This window comes from Phaenicophaeus curvirostris, chromosome 5 (assembly GCF_032191515.1).
Source record: "Phaenicophaeus curvirostris isolate KB17595 chromosome 5, BPBGC_Pcur_1.0, whole genome shotgun sequence".
In the NCBI taxonomy this organism is placed as follows: domain Eukaryota; kingdom Metazoa; phylum Chordata; class Aves; order Cuculiformes; family Cuculidae; genus Phaenicophaeus; species Phaenicophaeus curvirostris.
The window spans coordinates 53,468,107-53,486,074 of NC_091396.1; the positions used below are offsets into that span (position 1 = coordinate 53,468,107).

Genomic DNA, 17,968 nt, shown 5'->3' on the forward strand with positions numbered 1-17,968 from the left:
TACATCACAGAAAAAAAATGAGGAATATTTTCTCGCAGTGGAAAATTCAAAATAAAAAATAAAGTTGTAAATCAACAATTCGGCAAAAATAGAACAGAAAATGAAGCAATGACTGGATTGGATGGATATTATTGCTCATTTTCTGGAGGTTACTTGATACAAGCAGCATTTACGGTCATTTCCAATTCTTCAATCTGGGCATTGGAAATAAGAGGAAAATGACAGGTTGTATAGCATGTAGAATAAGGGAAGGAGCTAGATTCATTACCTGAGGTATAGGTTTGGCTGTCAATATGCCAAAACATCTCGTTGTATCCTCAGGAGGATATAGCTTTCGTCTCCTGAAGTTGAGCTCATCAGGTAGAGGAGTTGTTAACACCATCCCTATTACATATAAGTAGCAGGGCTGATCAGGTTTGGGATAACTATCCCTCAAACACTCTGGAATCTAAAAATCAAAAAAAGAAAGAAAACATGATAAAAATCAGCAAAAATCACCTAAAAATAATTCTTTGAAAAAATCTTCACGTGTTTATTTGGAAAGGTGTTCCTAAAAATGAGGAATAAACCCAAAATTTATCTCAAGCAATTTTTTCTTTTTTAAGCAAAAATATTTGGTTAGCAGCCTGGCCTGGCAGCCATGAGATCTATCTGAACACCTGCATCAAGGGAGCATGATGCTCCACAATCTTCCTGTTTGCAAAGGCAACTTCCATTACATCATTAAATGTCCTCCATATTTAGTCTGTGATAGAAATGAGAGTCTAGCTGTAGAATACAGTGAGCAATTAACAATAAATAAAACTGAAGTTTTGGTGCCAATTTCCATATTTAGCTAGTAACTCTGAAATGCATTTTATATCCAAGGTTTCTGGATCCAGCAAATGAAAAAAAAGAGGGATGGGGTAGGGGAGAAAAACACGCATGCACAGAAAAAAGCCCTACATCCCAGTAATTCAATTGTTAAATTTAAGTTTGGTTGAACTTATTCTGTGATTGTACTGGCACAACACTACAGAAGTTTTCTAATAACAGTGCTAGCGTGTAGATTTGAATACTCACAACTGCCACAAGCATTTTTAACTCTGCTGCTCATATTCATTACAGACCGTAAGAAATCATGCTTTATGTTTGGTAGGAGCTCATTACTCTTTAGGTCTCAAAAATGATCCTCCTGTTTATCTAAAACTAAACTGCAATACACGTAGTCTTGGATTTTAAAATAATACTGTAGCAAAACTATAGCCCTGACTTAATGGAAAATTACTCATAAGTTTAATAACTATATTAAACCCAAGAGGACCCTTTAGAACTTAAACATTTGCCAAAGCTGCTTTTCCAGATGTCAAAAGTTGGGACAAATGCAAGGGAAACTATTCTTGGATTCTGTACTAAAAAAAAAACCAACCAACCAAGAAAACAACCCAAAAAACCACCTCAAAAACAAGAACAAACAATGCATCACTTCACAAATTGACTCCTCTGAATGAGAGATACCACAATCGTACATTTGATGAGTCACCCCTATTTCAAAAAATCGCCAATGAGGTAAGAGGACTGAGAAGGCACATGCAACAAGAAGCACAAAACAATGCTGCACAAAGATTCAAACTGTTTGTGAAGTCTTGCAAGTATTTCCATCTGTCATTCCCTCTGTAATATACTCTGTGATCCCATGGTATCCTTTCCTAAGCTTTCCTAATGATCAATTGCTTAAGCCACTAATAAAATTGGGATGTGGAAGACGCCAAGAACGGAATAACTTAAGGGCTATCACCATAACTGGAGACTCCACGTGAACGTGCAGCAGAGTATTGTAACCTAACTCTGTGAGTTTACATGCTGACATTCCTATATGTGACCAAGGGCTATCAGTTTCTTTATGAAATGTAAAGATTATCAGAAGCTAGTATGCAATCTATTTTAAACAAGTTAACTGGCCTATTCAAAGGACCTCTCAGGCAGAACCTACAACTGCAGGGGAAGAAGCAAGGTTCTGGAGTAGTTGCAAAATACTCTGACAAACTTACTTTTCTCCATTTACTCTTTATTTTAAAGCATTTGACGTTTCCCCAAAAATACTGTCTACATCTACCAACTGTTGTGACTGAAACTTGTAACACAACTGTGGATGTTACTTAATAATGCAGAGCTACACTAAGTATCTTATTATATTTAATATGCTAACGGGGGTTACATATTTAGAACTATTTTTAAAAGTGAAAAAATTATAAAAGGTATACTTATTTGATACTCTTAAGATTTAAACAAAAAAAATACGAAATTCTGTAAAATTAAACCAAGCGTGTAAAAAAAAATTCTTTGTTTAGCACCTGACAGACAACTTTGATCCCGTGAGCAACTCCTTCAATCTTCAATTATTTGTCTAGAAAGTCAGTAATTCTTCCTCGGCAATTTTGTCTTCTTATCAGTATACAGAATCATAGAACAGTTTAGGTTAGAAGAGACCTTAAAGATCATCTAGTTCCAACCCCCTGCCATGGGCAGGGACACCTTCCACTGGATTAGGTTGCTCAAAGCCTCACACAATCTAGCCTTGAACATCAATAGGGATAGGGTACCCACGACTTACATGGGCAACCTGTTCCAGTGCCTCACCACCCTAGCAGCAGAAAATTTCTTCTCAATGCCTAATCTAACTCAACTCTCTTTCAGCTTAAAACCGTTACCCCTCATCATTTAATCAGAGATGTGTACAGCAGTGAGTGATACTAACAGCTTTAGGATAGCACTGTCTTCGCTTTGTAGAGCCTGGCCTTCCTGGAACACTGGTTTCTTCTTCATCATGTAAATCAAGCTCCTCCTCATATTTAACCGTTTCTTTACCAACTGGCATCAAATGATCATCGAGTTCACCTGAATATTATGAGAGTATAAAGAAACAGCATTATGACCATCAAATCTTGGTTCTTCAGATACTAAGTAGTAGTTGTGACTGTTCTTGAAAATACCTAAGTTTTCAAAATACATTTACTACAGCAAGTCTCCAAAAGTGTAACTGAGTAAAGAGTGATAAAGGTTGAATTTTTGGCAGAAATACTTACTTACAGTAAAAATCTCTGAAATTTTAATAAAAAAATTAATTCTGTAATGAAAATATCAAAGCAAAATAAACTCTTTTGCCCATAAAAAACAACCAGTGACTGAAATACTCATTAAAAAAATAACTCACACGGAGTTATGCCAAGAAAGAGAGAACAGTTATTTTTTTTTATCATTCTAAAAAGGGAATTTCTACTGTTGGATGTGCACTATCAATACTGACTTGAGCCATCTCAGTGTTATTCTTGGAAACATTTATTGGTAGGAATTCAGCAATCAAAAGGTTTAATTGAGAAAAGAAAATACAAATCTAAGACCTATAATTTTTTTTTTGCTTAAAAGATACATACATACTTTTGTACTTCATCAAAGCACCCATAGCATGGAATTATCTTTAAAACATTCCACAATAAAGAATATGGTTCATTATACTTACTACAGAAACAAAAGCTGAAATAATCCTGCAATGTCCTATTTTTGGAACAAGACTTATGATACAATAGAGACTACAATAAATTTAGGGCTGTGCATTTTATGTTTTAATTTGTAACAAATAATTTTAAAAAACATGTTATTTTTTGGCTGCAGGTTTTAGTTCCTGACCTACAATTAAAATCTTCTACAGAACAAGACCCTCTTCCCCTTTAATAAGTAAATTCAACGTCAAAATCACAGTGTTTTGTATTAACATTGCATTTGCTATTTAAGACAAAATATGTAAAATAACAAGATTGATTCCCCTGGGACGTTAAACTTTAGTTTAAAAGGTGTAAATTAAATTAGTAAGTACATGATTGTATGATAAAACAAGGCAAGAATAGGGAAGTTATAGTAGATGGCTATAGTAGAAATGCATGTAAGTGCACATCATCTGTACTGTGTTCAATTTCTCAATTATAAAATATTCTTTACCAAAGAGGTTTTACTTTTCCATTTCTTACCAATTTTGTGCAGTTTTTCACAGCAAATAAGAGCTACAACTCTCTCAGCCAGTCTTGCACAACTCATCGGAGGACCCTATAAACATTTGAATAATTTTTTAAAACTTTGGTTGATTAGCACATTACTTATTATACACGTTACATGTAATTAGTTTCATTTAACACAAATGTATTAGGTAAGCAAAGCTTTGTTTAAAAAAATTACATTGATTACAGTTTTGTGAAGATATTCAGGCTTATGCTGTTTTTCCAGAGAAGCCAAACTTATAAGTTTTTGAACTCAAAATCATTGTGACATTCTCCTACAAATGTTACATGAATGTGTGAAATAACAAGGCACTTTAAAGCATATCCAAATATTTTTGCTTTTGGAATAAACAGTAACTGCTGGAAAATAGATTATAACAACCAGGATCTAAATATATTTACAGAGCACAATACAGGAAAAGAAAAATCACGTGACTTGCGTGAGCAACAATGAAACTAATTCTAGAAATAATACAGGCACATCTATACCAACATATTTGCTTATCCATGTTTTTCCTTTCCCAAATACCTACAACAATTGAAGCTCGAAGAGGTGAGTTGATTGGCAGGTAGAGAGTAGAGTAGAACGTATGATCAGGTAGTTCTCGGGTTTTACACTTGGGAGCTAGATGTGTAAATGGATCACTTGGTAATCTAGCGCAGTACCTATGTCGACAAAACATTTTACAAATCATCAGAACCTGCAAATTGAAACCTAAACACATTTCAGTGGAATCTTGCCTTACCAGTGTAAACACTGCTGGCCCATATTCAACTACCTGCTGAGCAGAAGACCTCCAGGTCTCTTAATAAAAACCTAGTCTCTAGCAAGGTGGTTCCAAGGTTGTAGTGATGCACAAGAGTACTCCATCACAAGTACCGGAGTTTGCATTTATCTCCTGAGCCTACTGTTGTCCTGTTCTTCCTACTCATCACAGTTCTCTTTTGAAGGATGGCCATACCTCCACCGCACTCATGTCCTCCTCTCCCAGTCTGATGTCAAACACAAGTGTGCTGGTATAAACTGTACTGGACCTCTAAAGGGCCATGAGTAATGCTACACACAACCAGCTGCCAGATAGTCTTAGTACTGTCTAGCATTACATCCTCTGAATCTGATTGCTTTGCTAGGTTTAATTTACCAGGTAGTAAATGGAAATAGTCGGCAACTAAAGAATTTGACTACTAGGATACTATGGCAATGACAATTGCCATTTACTCAAGTAAATGACATTCATTGCTTTTCCCCTGTTTGTAAAGTCAATCACTTCATCATACAGGAGACTACAAGGTTGGTCAGGCAAAAACAGCCCTCAGTAAAACAGATGGCTGTTGCCAACTCCCTTTTTCTTTATATGCCTGGAAACAGCTTCTGTAAGAACTTAGTCTGATATATCCCATATGACTAAGGTAAAATTGACCAGCCAATAGTTTCCTGGATCTTCTTCCTTGTCATAAGATTCACCTTTTGTTGTCAATGAGGACCTCCGCTAATTGCCATGGCCTTACAAAGATGATATTTAGCAAGCTCCCTTGAAAGGATACCATCCTGTCCTGGGGATTTGTATTATGTTCAACTTACTACACTTGCTTTTAAACATGAGAATAGGTTGCTATTACCAATGTGGATGTTAGAACAGAAAGATTTGTTTATTGTTTTAACAAGCCACTTTTTTTAAAGCTGGCTTGTCAAGAACAACAGAAGACCCCATCTCGCTACCCATTTTGAAACTGAATGTTTTCAGGGCAGCTTTTAATTAATCAAGAATCAGCATCACTAGATTTATTATCAGAGCTAGAACCTCTGTAAGATAAAGAAACAGAAAGCAAATTATCCCTTCAAACCACTATCAACACTTTCCTGAGGAAAGAAGATCCTGTCCAGATTCCTAAGAGGAAAGGTCTACAACACCCCAGCCTATGCTTCCATACTGCAGACTAAGAAACATCTTATTCAAAGACAAGGGGTAAAAAATAAATGTGCTTCTTACCTATTTATGTGCCCAATAGCAGTGTTAATGGTGACTCTTGGACTGTTCTCATCTGGCCTCAACACATAGGGTGGAAATATATCATCATCATCAACAATGGGTTCAGTTTCAGTTTCATTGGTATCAACAGATTTTGAGCATTTGTTTCTGAGGATCTTAATATTTCAAGAATAGAACAAGATGAGAGATTTTCCCCTTAAAAAAACCACAATAAATTTAACAAAACCAGGACCATTCCTTTGACATCATACCTTCTCAATTGCTTTGTATGTCTTAAGATCTTCTTCAAAACTTTTGATTTTGTCAGTATCTGCTAACATGATGTAATTGGAAATTGGTGCTCGAGCTCTTCCTTTTGATTGCACATAGGAACGGTATTCTGTGGGCAAATCAAAACGCACCACCAAGTTGCATTTTGGTATGTCAACACCCTCTTCTACAATACTAGTAGCAATAAGTAGGTTGGTCTCATGTGCTCGAAATTTTCTAAGAACCTGCAAAAGTAATGAAGATAAATTTGAGAAGTTAGTCTGAGACCTGTTTCTATCCTCAGATTCATGACAAGCCAATAAAAACAAGGAGAGAGGAACAAAAACTTACCTACATATGCAGATATAAAACTAATACAAAAACATCTTTTCACAAACACAGCAAGACTATTTATCAGAACAGGCAGATTGTTAGCAATCAATTGTGGTATGTGGAATTACGTGAATTCAAGAAGCTATTACAGCCACTAGCAATGGACAGAATCCTATCCACTTATTTACAATTTTTCAGCTACAGTACAAAAAAAAATTTGCTTTCAGGATAGCATCTTTTCCAAACATTTCTGAGGTTGAAACATCCTCAAGAGGGGAAGCACATTCTAGAGATGGTACATCTAATACGTATATGATTTGCTAAACAATACTAGGGAAAGGTTTGGGGAGAAGGATAAATCCAGCTGTGTGAAGGATAAATGCTTTCAAAATACTTCACATGCTTTAAGGAATATAAATATCATGCTATTTAAATGCAGAAAAATTAGATGGTTGATGATCTGACTAGACAGAAATATGATTTAACATGAAGTTTTAATTTGTGTAACATGACACAGCAATGTCTCTAAACATTGGTTGTTTTTTTTTATGAAGAACATCTGTATCTCCAATAAGTACGCATATTTGATAAACCAGTGGTATTCCCTGAACTTCTAATACGTGTGCTCCAGACTTTGCCTGTTGGTTTGTTTTGTTTGTAAAGGCACACACCAAAATGAGAAAACAAAATGTTCTGTTAGTTTCAAATATTTAAGTTACCTCTTCCTGTTTTCTGAATTCTACTTCCATCTGCTTGTTCCGAGGCTGATTCTTGCCAATGCCATGTCCAGTTATAAAATTGCTACTGATATAAGCCAGTTCTGGATCTTGCTTGCCAGCTTCTTTTATCAACCTAAAAAATATAGCATGTGTTTTTAGAAGTTACACAACCCAGAAAATGGAAGATAATCTTTTGTTTGCAAGCCCTACATTAAAAGAAAAAAATCTAAGTGTTACAATCAAGCCACCCTAAAACAGAAACTGACTAAAAACACTAGTTCTAGTGAAACCTCTGTAAGGCTGATAAATGACAGACTGCAAAGATACAAGTGTGCATGCATCGCATGCATTTCACACTTAAGGTAAAATCAGCTACTTTTAAACCAATCTATTACTCTAAGGCTCCCTGTTGTTAAGGCATCCTACTCACAACTACCTTAGTTAATCTCATTTTCTGTAAATGATGACTGATTTCAACAGAAACACCTGTAACTGCTTGCTCAAGAAAGCACGCTTCCTCAATACGGGATGTTAATTTTTAGGTTAAATTATACATTGTTATTCTCTTTAATATTAAAATACATACTGTGTTCAGGTATACTAATGACAAAATTTTGACCTGTTTTTCTAAAGAGCGATACTCAGCCTACACAGCGAGCCACTTAACTACTTTTGAAATTTACCCAAAACTTATGTACAATCAGAACTTAACCCAATTCTTTAAAAGGAACACCAACAGTGAGGTGAGGATCACTCACGCTCTCAGTTTACTCCTTCCTTTAGGTTACAGAAGCAGAAAAGGCTGGCTTCTGCAGTGTTTTGATTTTACAGACAACACAGAAGAGTGCCCATATAACTAATGCACTAAATCTAGAACTGAGCATTCATGGATTTAAAAGAGACACTACATTGTAATGAAAAGTAATTATGCTGTGGTGTACTTAGTTGATCTGTTTTCACACAGAAAGAACCTGGAATTTCCAACAATATCAAGTTTTTGAGCAGCAGAGCCAATAAAAACCAAGGGATCACATACAAAAAATTACTCCCCTTGCATGTCTCACTATAGTCATCCCAGTACCTCCTTGCTCATAGCACATCCATCATGTCCATTATCGGGTGCTCCTTGTATCCAAAGGACAGTCTGACTTTATATACCTCCAACAGTAATTCAAATATTTTGTGATGACATCTTTAGCAGTTCTGCCTTATGTTCGAGACTATTTTTATGCCAGTCCCCAGCTCCATGTCTACCACATGCCCTACAAGCTGCTGCCAAACTATATGGAAAACGGCAAAGTTCTCACTGCCCCTTCTACCCCTAGAAAACTACTGTAGTCTCTCCCCCATACCTGGTCACTATTTTAAACAAGATTTATAGGAACATAAAACACCTTGAAAACTTCCTTCCTTTGATATTGTTAAAACTGGAATGGACAGGGAATAATAAGTGAGAGAATGGAGGAGTTCAAAACAGCCTGGTATCCTTACAGAGACACACTAGAAGGATCCTCATGTACTAAAATGCATGCGATATGTTAGTTCAAAATGGATTCACATTTTTGTGTGTACTCTAGGCTCAGACATACTAAGAAAGTATGAGTTAATAAATGGACAAAAACCCTATTATTTTTTTTTTTATTTCTTTTTCCACATGGCATTTCTGTCAAATCATACATAGCTTAGTTTGATCACCTACAGTAAAAATGTTTGATATGTTTAGTATCTCACTTATTGTAGAACTGGACAACTAAAAACATGTGAATAAACATTTCACTGTGTATATCTTTGGCAAGTTCTTAAGAAACAATCAAGACTTCAGACTTGTGGTTAAAAAGTATTATCAGTGGTAGGTAACAGGTGTTATTTTTCAAATAGGTACCAAAAGTTCCGCTTTCAGACACTTTTGTAAGGCAGTAGAAAAGCACCACAATGAAAATGGAAGCTGCGCTTTAGAAATTTTTTTATCTTCTGAGAGCTTATAGGAACCAGAACTCAACTGTATACACCAAACAAGACAATAAGTAAACGACTTCATCAGTTGTGTGTAATAATAATCGAAGAATAAGCTAGGGTTTGGGGTTTTCTTCATTTTTTTTCTCATTTGTAGTATTTACAACATGTGCAGTGGCTGTTGCTAAAGATATCTAAAGAGATTAGCTGTAATTACTGCTTCAAAGAAAGTTGCCTTTTCTACCAACCCTTTTCTCTCAGAAAGTACAACACTGCCATGAATTTTGCCTTTCCTCAGTCACCAAGAACTACAGATTTCATTACACAGGACCTTAGTCTTTAAATATTACCATAATAAATATGAAGAAAAAATACATTTCTGCTTTAACTTAATTCTGTTTAATGATCCATACAAGATCACTGGAAGCTCAAGTGGTTTTGATACAGTAACTCAAACACTCATCACTTCCTTATTCGGGAGACAGTCTTTCCACATGCACATACAGCATACGTACAGCTACAGTCAGCAGAGACCCTTGAGCCAAACCCACTCAAATGACGTGAACCTACAGACTGGTTCTCCACTAAAGGCTTTCAGTCTTAACACCCACAGCTCAGGTCTGCCCGTCAGCCAGGTATTTTGAGACCAGGTGTGTAACATGAGGTAAAGGAGTCTGCTATCTAGCTTTCAAAGTGGGTAAAATGTTCCTATAGTTTTATTTCTTGCTGCCAGTAACCTGTACCAAAGGTGTCTAAAGATTAAAGATGGTGGAATCTGGTTACCTATTTAGTTACCATACGCTGTCAGATTCAACAGCAGTTAAGATATAGTGCAGTGCATAAATCAGTCCATAAGAACACACAGTGGAAAAAGTATGAATTAAATATAATTTAAAACACATTCATAAGAGAGAAGAAAAAATATTCATAATTCTGTTCACTCCCTGTAGGACAATGAAATACTCGGCTCAGCAAGGTCATCAGAATGTGTTAATGTTATTTCTTCAGGAGTTATTAATAGAACACATCCATCTCACCCAATGGCTTAGTTTGCTGCATACTGCATATTTATGTAAACATTTAAAAAATGCAAAAGAGTCAAAGGAAAAAGACGAAGTGCACGAAAAAACCACACAGGCGAGCCTGTAGATCAAAGAAAATATTATGCGCTCAAACTACTAACTAGGGCAAAAACATAACAACAGAAGGGTCACATTCATACGTATCCAGAATGCAATAAACAAACTGCTCAGGACATCTATCACACCATCAAAAAAAACCCCAAAATCAAGATAGGTGAATAAATCAGATGTCATTCATGGTTTGCAGCAAACAGAATTTAACAAATAAGCATTCTGTATAACTAACACGGATCACATTCAGGAATAAGAACTGATAAGAAACGAGAGTATTGCAAAGTATATCTTGGCAAATATTCCAGGGTTCATATTTTTCTTGGTGAAGAATGCAAGAAAGTGCTTAGTGTTTGACTGAATAGGAGTTTTATAAACACTAACTGTTAAAGTAGCACTGGTAAATCTGAAGAGAGATTTGTGCAAGGGCAAATTTGATTTTCTGTGGACTTGGATCATATAATATTGTGATTTAGTAAAGTAATGGTAAATTTTCCAGAAGTATTGCATTCAGTAAGTTAGAGAAGTTTCCACCATCCATTCCAAATATAAATTTAAGGATTAAGACAAACCAGTATATGGCTATTTTACAGGTTAAGTACAGCATTTCACATATTGCCTTCTAAAGATATCACATTACAAACTTGGGTCAAAAGAAGCCCTTGAGTACAATTTTCAAAGACATGCTCTTTCCATCCACCTCAGATACACATAGCCCAAGTTTCTATTCTTTTGTTATTCTTTATACAGATGAAGTATGATCTCTTGAAGCAACTTCATAGAATAAAGTTCTGAAAATACAAGACAATCTCCCTATATATTCATAACATTAACATCTGTGTACTGGCAGCTAGTCTGCCTATTTTTAAATTATTTTTCTTTGTTGTTTCAAATAAAAAGCTTTACCTATTTAGAACAACTGCTGTGTATCTTCTTTCCACAAAAATAATTCCACATAAAATATTAGTAAAGGGAGATGGGAAATTAGTCTCTGGCTTCTCTTTTTCCTCAATTTCTTCATCTTCATCATCATCTTCAGAATCACTCCAAGATACATAATTATCCTGATTCCTATTGTTATACCATTCAACACTTTCAAATTGCTGCCGTTCATATGGTTTATATTTGCGCAAGATTTCAAGCAGCTTTATTACTTTTGGGGTTACAAATTTCAGGTCAAGTGAGGCAGGCGAGAAGTGTTCTTCACAGAGTGCATGTATTTTCCTTAGGAAAGTGTCTGTAAACAATAAAAATTTCCTGTGCAGCTCCTCTTGTTCGTGTTTGATATACTTCTGTAGCTCTCTCACCATCATTCCAGCTACCTTATCTGCACACCAGGGTCCCAGAACAACCAACACAGCTCGACAGTCTGACAGTATCTACAAGAAATTAATTAAAATATCAGTTCAACGAGTACATTCACAAACTGTTCATTTAAGACTGGGATCTTGTTTCTCGTATAGCACAATCTTCACAGTCTTTGTAAGGATTACGACAACTGTTCTATTATAAAAGTATGTGGAAGTCTGCTTTTGTTACTTAGATTACCTCGGGAACTTTGGCGTTTCTGAAGTTTCCCCCTCCTTCCTAAATCACTACCACTAAACTTTCAACTTTGTATATTTCTGAATCTCAAAATAACAATTTTAACGAGTGCTTTATAATTTTGTTCAATTGTAATTTGAAATTTACCTTTAAGATAATTATGCTAAAAAGGAGAATACTTCTTGAGGTAGCTACATAAACAAAGCAGAAATTATTATCTTTTATATTTAACACAACTAATACTGGGCATTTTTACTTTATTTGTTACTAATGCTTGCTAGGGTTTCAAAAAGCCAGAAATTTGTATTGAGGCCTTAGGGTAATCTTAGCAAGTCTAGCCTCTCAAAGGTAAAAAAGCAAGGATTTGTATGTATGGGTGGAATAAGAAAAAGAGTGCAAACTACACCCTACTCAGAGACTACAGCATAGGCTCTTGAATACCATCAACATCTTCTCTGATGGCATGTTGTTTCCTCCTGAAGAGTCAAGCAATAAACTAGGAAACTGGAAAGGGGGTACGCTTATAATACCACTAAAAAGACTCATAATATGGATGTACTATTACAACAGAACTATGACAGAACTATAACAACAGTCAGGATCATACAGTTTTCAGTTGCTGCTTTAATTTCTCTAACCAGGTTATCATCCTTTTTACAATATCCTCCCTGAAATCTGTTAGCTGTAAGACTTAAAGGCAAAGTTTATCTAAACTAATTTTAACTGCACACAGGGGCTTGATGCTCTCCAGTTACAAGATTAAAGGCACCTCAGGCTGAAAGCCAATTTCTTCTTCTTACTCTGGGTGCCTCCATCTTCTTGAAGAGCTACTGGATCAGAAAACAAGCACAGAGGCTATGTATTCTAGCAGTATAGCATTCATTTCACTCTTTTGGCCTACAGAAATCCTGGGGATGAACATTACTGGCAGCATTCTTTATACATTTTAGCCTTCTACATTTTAAGTTTAGTACAAAAGTAACTAGGACTTCCTTTCCCCATGCAGCTGTGACAGGCTGCCTTATGTATCATACTTCCTTCTGGCCCAAATAAACTTCTGGACAGTGTCAGAGTGCCAGTGTCAGGGTTTCTAAGAACGTTAATGGGAACTGGAATACTTCGGGCTGGAGAAATGTGACTCAGTACTGACTTCTTTTTAAATAAAGACTTACATACCTATATTGTTGTACGTCAGGAGGCAGTTTCAAATCACGAAGCCCAAGAGGTAAAAAAAGCTGCCTGGATCCCAGACCCTGCATGTGATTAATCCCTGCTCTATACATTGCGCCTTCTGGTCTCCACTCTGCCATCTTGCGTAACGGCACAGAGGCAAACTCACAGAAAGGCAGGGTAAGCTTGAGGTTCAAATTCTATTCCAGCAAGGTGCAGATCTATGGCTGCAATTTTTGTCTGAATTCTTACTTTATCATCTTTCAATACACCTGGGTACAGTTTTTCCAAATACTTCCTGAGGCATTATTTCTTCTACTGTACTGAATTATTCAAAAGTGTCAAATTCTTGACTTCAGAAATAAGAACTCATAACATCAGGGTACAGAATTATTTTACTGCCTGAAGCAAATCTGAATACAAGATTCTCAAACCAGATGAGCTTCTAATAAATGGTTGACTTTCAAGACCCACACATTCATGGAAAGACCTACACTGTAATGAGTACAAAAATCAGAAGTATTTTTGCTTAAATACTCTATGCTGGCTAGCTTAGAAAATTTCAGTAATGTGGCATTCATTTCTATTCCTTGACTTTTTCACATAGCTTAATGTCCTTACCTGCTTAGAAATTAATGTAGAATCTCTTTCTTTTGAATGTACAGATATGTTGCAGTCATTTAGAAAAGTAAGTGCTTCATCCAATTCCTTTAATAATCTTCCATACAAGCCACTTTTGTCAGTATACGGTCCACAGTCTACAACAATCTCACATGGCTGAGAAGTATATCTTAAATGAAGGGAAAGATCAAGTTAAACATAGCTTCTGAAAGTCAGAGCTATTTCAGCTTGTTAAGGTTATACAGCAAATAACAGCAACACAAAGTATTCTCAAGTACATTTCTTTTCCCACCACAGATTAACAATGATGAATAGTTACAGTTAAATACTTCAAAGTAAATACCTTCCACCACCCCAAACACTAAATTAACTAATTCTAAAATACTGTTCTATGTACCACATGCTCTAAAAGGAGGCTAGCATCGCTGTCTTCTTTTCAAGTTAAGGACAATTTAAGGCAAAGTAATTTAAATTTATTTGACTACCATCTTTACTTTCGGTTTTCTGAAGTATACTCTTCTGATATGCCAAACAAATATGAATCCCATAATGTAAATTTAGATTACATATACACTTACACAAGTGAAGTACTTACTGTTCTTGAATGGCAGAGCTATGAGTGACAAATTCTCAAAAGTAAACATAGAATCATAGAATAGTTAGGGTTGGGAGAGACCTTGAAGATCATCTAGTTCCAACCCCTCTGCCATTGGCAGGGATAACCCACTAGGTCAGGTTACCCAAGGCCCCATCCAACCTGGCCTTGAACGCCTCCAGGGATGGGGCATCCACAACCTCCCTTGGCAACCTGTTCCAGTGTCTCACCACTCTCATGGTGAAGAAACTCTTCCTAATGTCTAGTCTAAATCTGTCCCTCTCCAGTTTATATCCATTCAAACAAGTCAAAAAAATGCATTTAAAAACACACATCCACGAAACACCCATTCCAGAACATGAAATAACCATCTTTGACTTTGTCTGAAATTTAGTTCATATTTCATAGTACACCTAGGGCAAGAAAACATGCTACACATGAATCATTTCACACTGATTGTCCTCTACAACAAATTATCACATTATCACCAACTTTATTTTAAACCACATCCACAGGATTCCACATTCTGTAAGAACACACAAGAAAACACTCACTCACTCCACTACTTAAACACTGTTTTTAATATTTTCTTGTCTTTCTGTCTTTCATCAGACTCTAAACCCAGGCTACTCATTAAAAAAACAAAAAAATAAAATTCATGTATCTATTCAGGCATGAAGAATGCCTTGTACTGTGGATGTTGCAACATTTTTCTAAATTAAATAGCAGCATTATGGCACATACTAACATAAACCACTTACTCTCCAAACATAAGACAGTGCATTTTACAAGTTCAGGAATGTGTTGTGGAATGTGAATTTTATAGGTTGGTGACGTGCTTTGTGGTTTGGGTTTTTTTTCAATTGGCTGCTTGGTTGGGATTTTTTATTTGTTCGGGTTTGGGAGATTTTTTTTTTTAGTTGTTTTGTTGGGTCTTTTCTGGTTTGTTTGTCGGTTTGTTTTTTTTTAACAGCTATAGAAAATATCAAGGCAAATTTGCCTTTAACTTTAAGGGAAGATGCACAGCACTGGTTACTCAAGAAGCAATTTAACATCCCCTCTCCACCCCAAATAAAAGAAAAGGCATCACAGAAACACAAACGTTTCTAAAATTTAAAAGAGGAAATATTTCTACAGATTTATTCCTCCATCCAAAATGAATACGCAAGCATTAATTTAACAGCCATAACTGTACAATATACCTGTCTAAGACCACCAAATCAGTTGCTGTTTCAGCATTGCTCTTTAAAATTTTCTCCAGTTTCTGGATCTTCTCCTCTAACTCAGCAGGATCACATTTCCCATTTAAAATGGAAGCTGTTAATCCCAAGATTCGAGGACATGATGGACAACTCTCACAGATCTGTGAAGTAAAACAGAATGCAATACAGTAGAACAGTTCTTCTGCATATCTACCATCAAGCTAGCAGACTGCAAACTTAGATGCTGAGTTAGAAATTAGTATTTTAATAGAAGGTGTTGGAAAGGGAATAAAGATATTTTCTATTCTGTTGACTGGAGGTTTAAACTAGAAATTGAATAACACTTAACAGTAATTATCTTTAAAGGTAAGTATTTACAATGTGGAAAAATACAAAGAAACACACAGCATTGCACAAAATGTCCTAGCCACATCCACAACATGTGCAACATTACAACTTCCACATCACGTAAAAAGTAAAGTATCATCTGAAAAATAAAAGATACATGCTCTGTTTAAATTTTAAAAGAAATTTTGAAGAACATCCATTATACAGGTTTTTCATATTGTGTAAGCCAAATACCACATGGAGACAAGAATGTTGCCAAAGAGCCCTACCAATATCTTTAGAAATCAGTATGTTAAAAATTATAAGAACTGATTAGTACAACCCATTCCCAAACTCAAATATTTTATCAATGAATTTACAGAATTCCCCTAATTCCACAAATTTAGCCTCTATTCTCTGTTACTGCCACTTTTTTTTTTTTTAAATCACCACTGTAAAAGGAAAGTAGAGTAATTACTATATAACCCATAATGTCACTTAAGTCTTAACTCATTACAGTCCCAGAACATGCTAATATACAGTTCCACTGATATTTTTACTTGGTAGCAAAAACTGCATTAAGTGGTACCCACTTCTGCAGCGCTCCCACCTGACTCTTCCTCCTCAACCAAATATTAAAAGTCACACAATTAAAACCCACCTTCATAATTTCACGGTATGGATGATCCTGGATTGCAAGATGGCACTCATCAAACACCAGAAGGTTAATATTAGATAGGGATAAATACTCATTTCTCAAAACAGTCAATGCAACATGACATGTCATAACCACAACCTAGATTGAAAGAGAAGTGTCAGTATAAGTAAAGTGTAAGCTTTAACCAAGCCTAACGTAGGGTAGGCTCTGCTTATATTTATAGTTTATACTTAAGAAATTACCTGATGCTTAGAGAATTCCTGATTCCACTTCTCTTTTGTCCATGATTCAGTTATCTCTAAACTTGAATACTCTCCCACTTTAAGATCTGAATGTGTCCTGACAGCTGACACTTGTTGAGCAACTTGATTTGCTTAAGAAAAGAAATATTAAAAAAGATCTCAATCATAAATAGCTTTTCATACATTAATATGACACATATCTTGAAAATTACCTAGTATCATGTTTCATAACATGATCTTCTGCTTAGACTAATGTTAAAACATGGCAACTGTAAAACCACAAATAAAACACAGGTTGGTAACTAAATTGCACTTCAGATTGAATGTCTTAATTTCAAAGCAGGAAAGAGAAGATATCAGATGTAAACTAGTTGTATTAAATGAATTATAAGCAAAAGACAAAAGCTATCAGTTTAGCATCCTTGCTGTTGAAGACTTTATGCAAAGGTTCCTCCCCAGCTTTGCTTTCACTCAACTTCTATTAAAGACTATTTTATGGAATATATTAGCAGCATATTTAGGAACTTAGAATACTTTTCCTCTTACCTGAGTTGACCAAAAACACAGTTCTTTTCCCATTTTTGTTGAAATCTCCCCTGATCTGATAGGACAGCTCTTTAGTGAGTAGTACTGCAATAAAAGTCTTCCCTGAGCCAGTGTTTAAACAGACTATTGTATTATGATCCAAAGCTGCTTCGAGCAGTTCGACCTAGGTTAAGAAATAAAATCATTCTTACCTGCAGCAATGCAGTGAAAAAGCTAACAAAAACATAACACATACGATAAATAAACTAAAGACAAATCAGCAGTATCTCTAGAGATCTTTCCAAATCTTTAGTTTATCTTCTAAATCCAAAATCCTTCAGTATCACAATTTGCTGCTATTTTAAATAGCTTTCTAACTAACTTTTTAATAGAGAATTCTGTTGCTAGATATGTTATTTGAATAAAGAAGCTAGAGCTTTTAATACTAGCTATACACATTAATTGAGACAAACAAGCAAGTATATTAGCTCAAAGTGATCTAGGCTTTACACTAATACTAACCAAATGGTAGCTGTCAGGCACCTCTACAGTGCAAAGACAACTGAAGTTCTAGAACTCAGAAACAGGTTCCTTAACTGAAGGGTGCCCGGATGGGGTTTCTGATATTACTCAGATGCTTTGACCAGTATGTGAACCAAAAATCAAAACTTACC

General features: G+C 35.6%; 1 protein-coding gene across 1 annotated transcript in view; it reads right to left on the reverse strand.

Moving 5' to 3' along the window:
• DICER1 (dicer 1, ribonuclease III) overlaps window positions 1-17,968 on the reverse strand; it is a 51,227-nt gene that overhangs the window by 24,841 nt on the left and 8,418 nt on the right. Inside the window, exons 4-16 of the mRNA XM_069858760.1 lie at window positions 17,316-17,478; window positions 16,770-16,900; window positions 16,531-16,665; window positions 15,543-15,703; window positions 13,746-13,914; window positions 11,316-11,788; window positions 7,324-7,456; window positions 6,274-6,516; window positions 6,023-6,177; window positions 4,565-4,697; window positions 4,005-4,080; window positions 2,738-2,877; window positions 269-448 (exon numbers count right to left, since the gene is read on the reverse strand). Of these exons, the coding sequence (XP_069714861.1) occupies window positions 269-448; window positions 2,738-2,877; window positions 4,005-4,080; window positions 4,565-4,697; window positions 6,023-6,177; window positions 6,274-6,516; window positions 7,324-7,456; window positions 11,316-11,788; window positions 13,746-13,914; window positions 15,543-15,703; window positions 16,531-16,665; window positions 16,770-16,900; window positions 17,316-17,478 (2,292 nt within the window). The remainder of the gene's footprint in view (window positions 1-268; window positions 449-2,737; window positions 2,878-4,004; window positions 4,081-4,564; window positions 4,698-6,022; window positions 6,178-6,273; window positions 6,517-7,323; window positions 7,457-11,315; window positions 11,789-13,745; window positions 13,915-15,542; window positions 15,704-16,530; window positions 16,666-16,769; window positions 16,901-17,315; window positions 17,479-17,968) is intronic.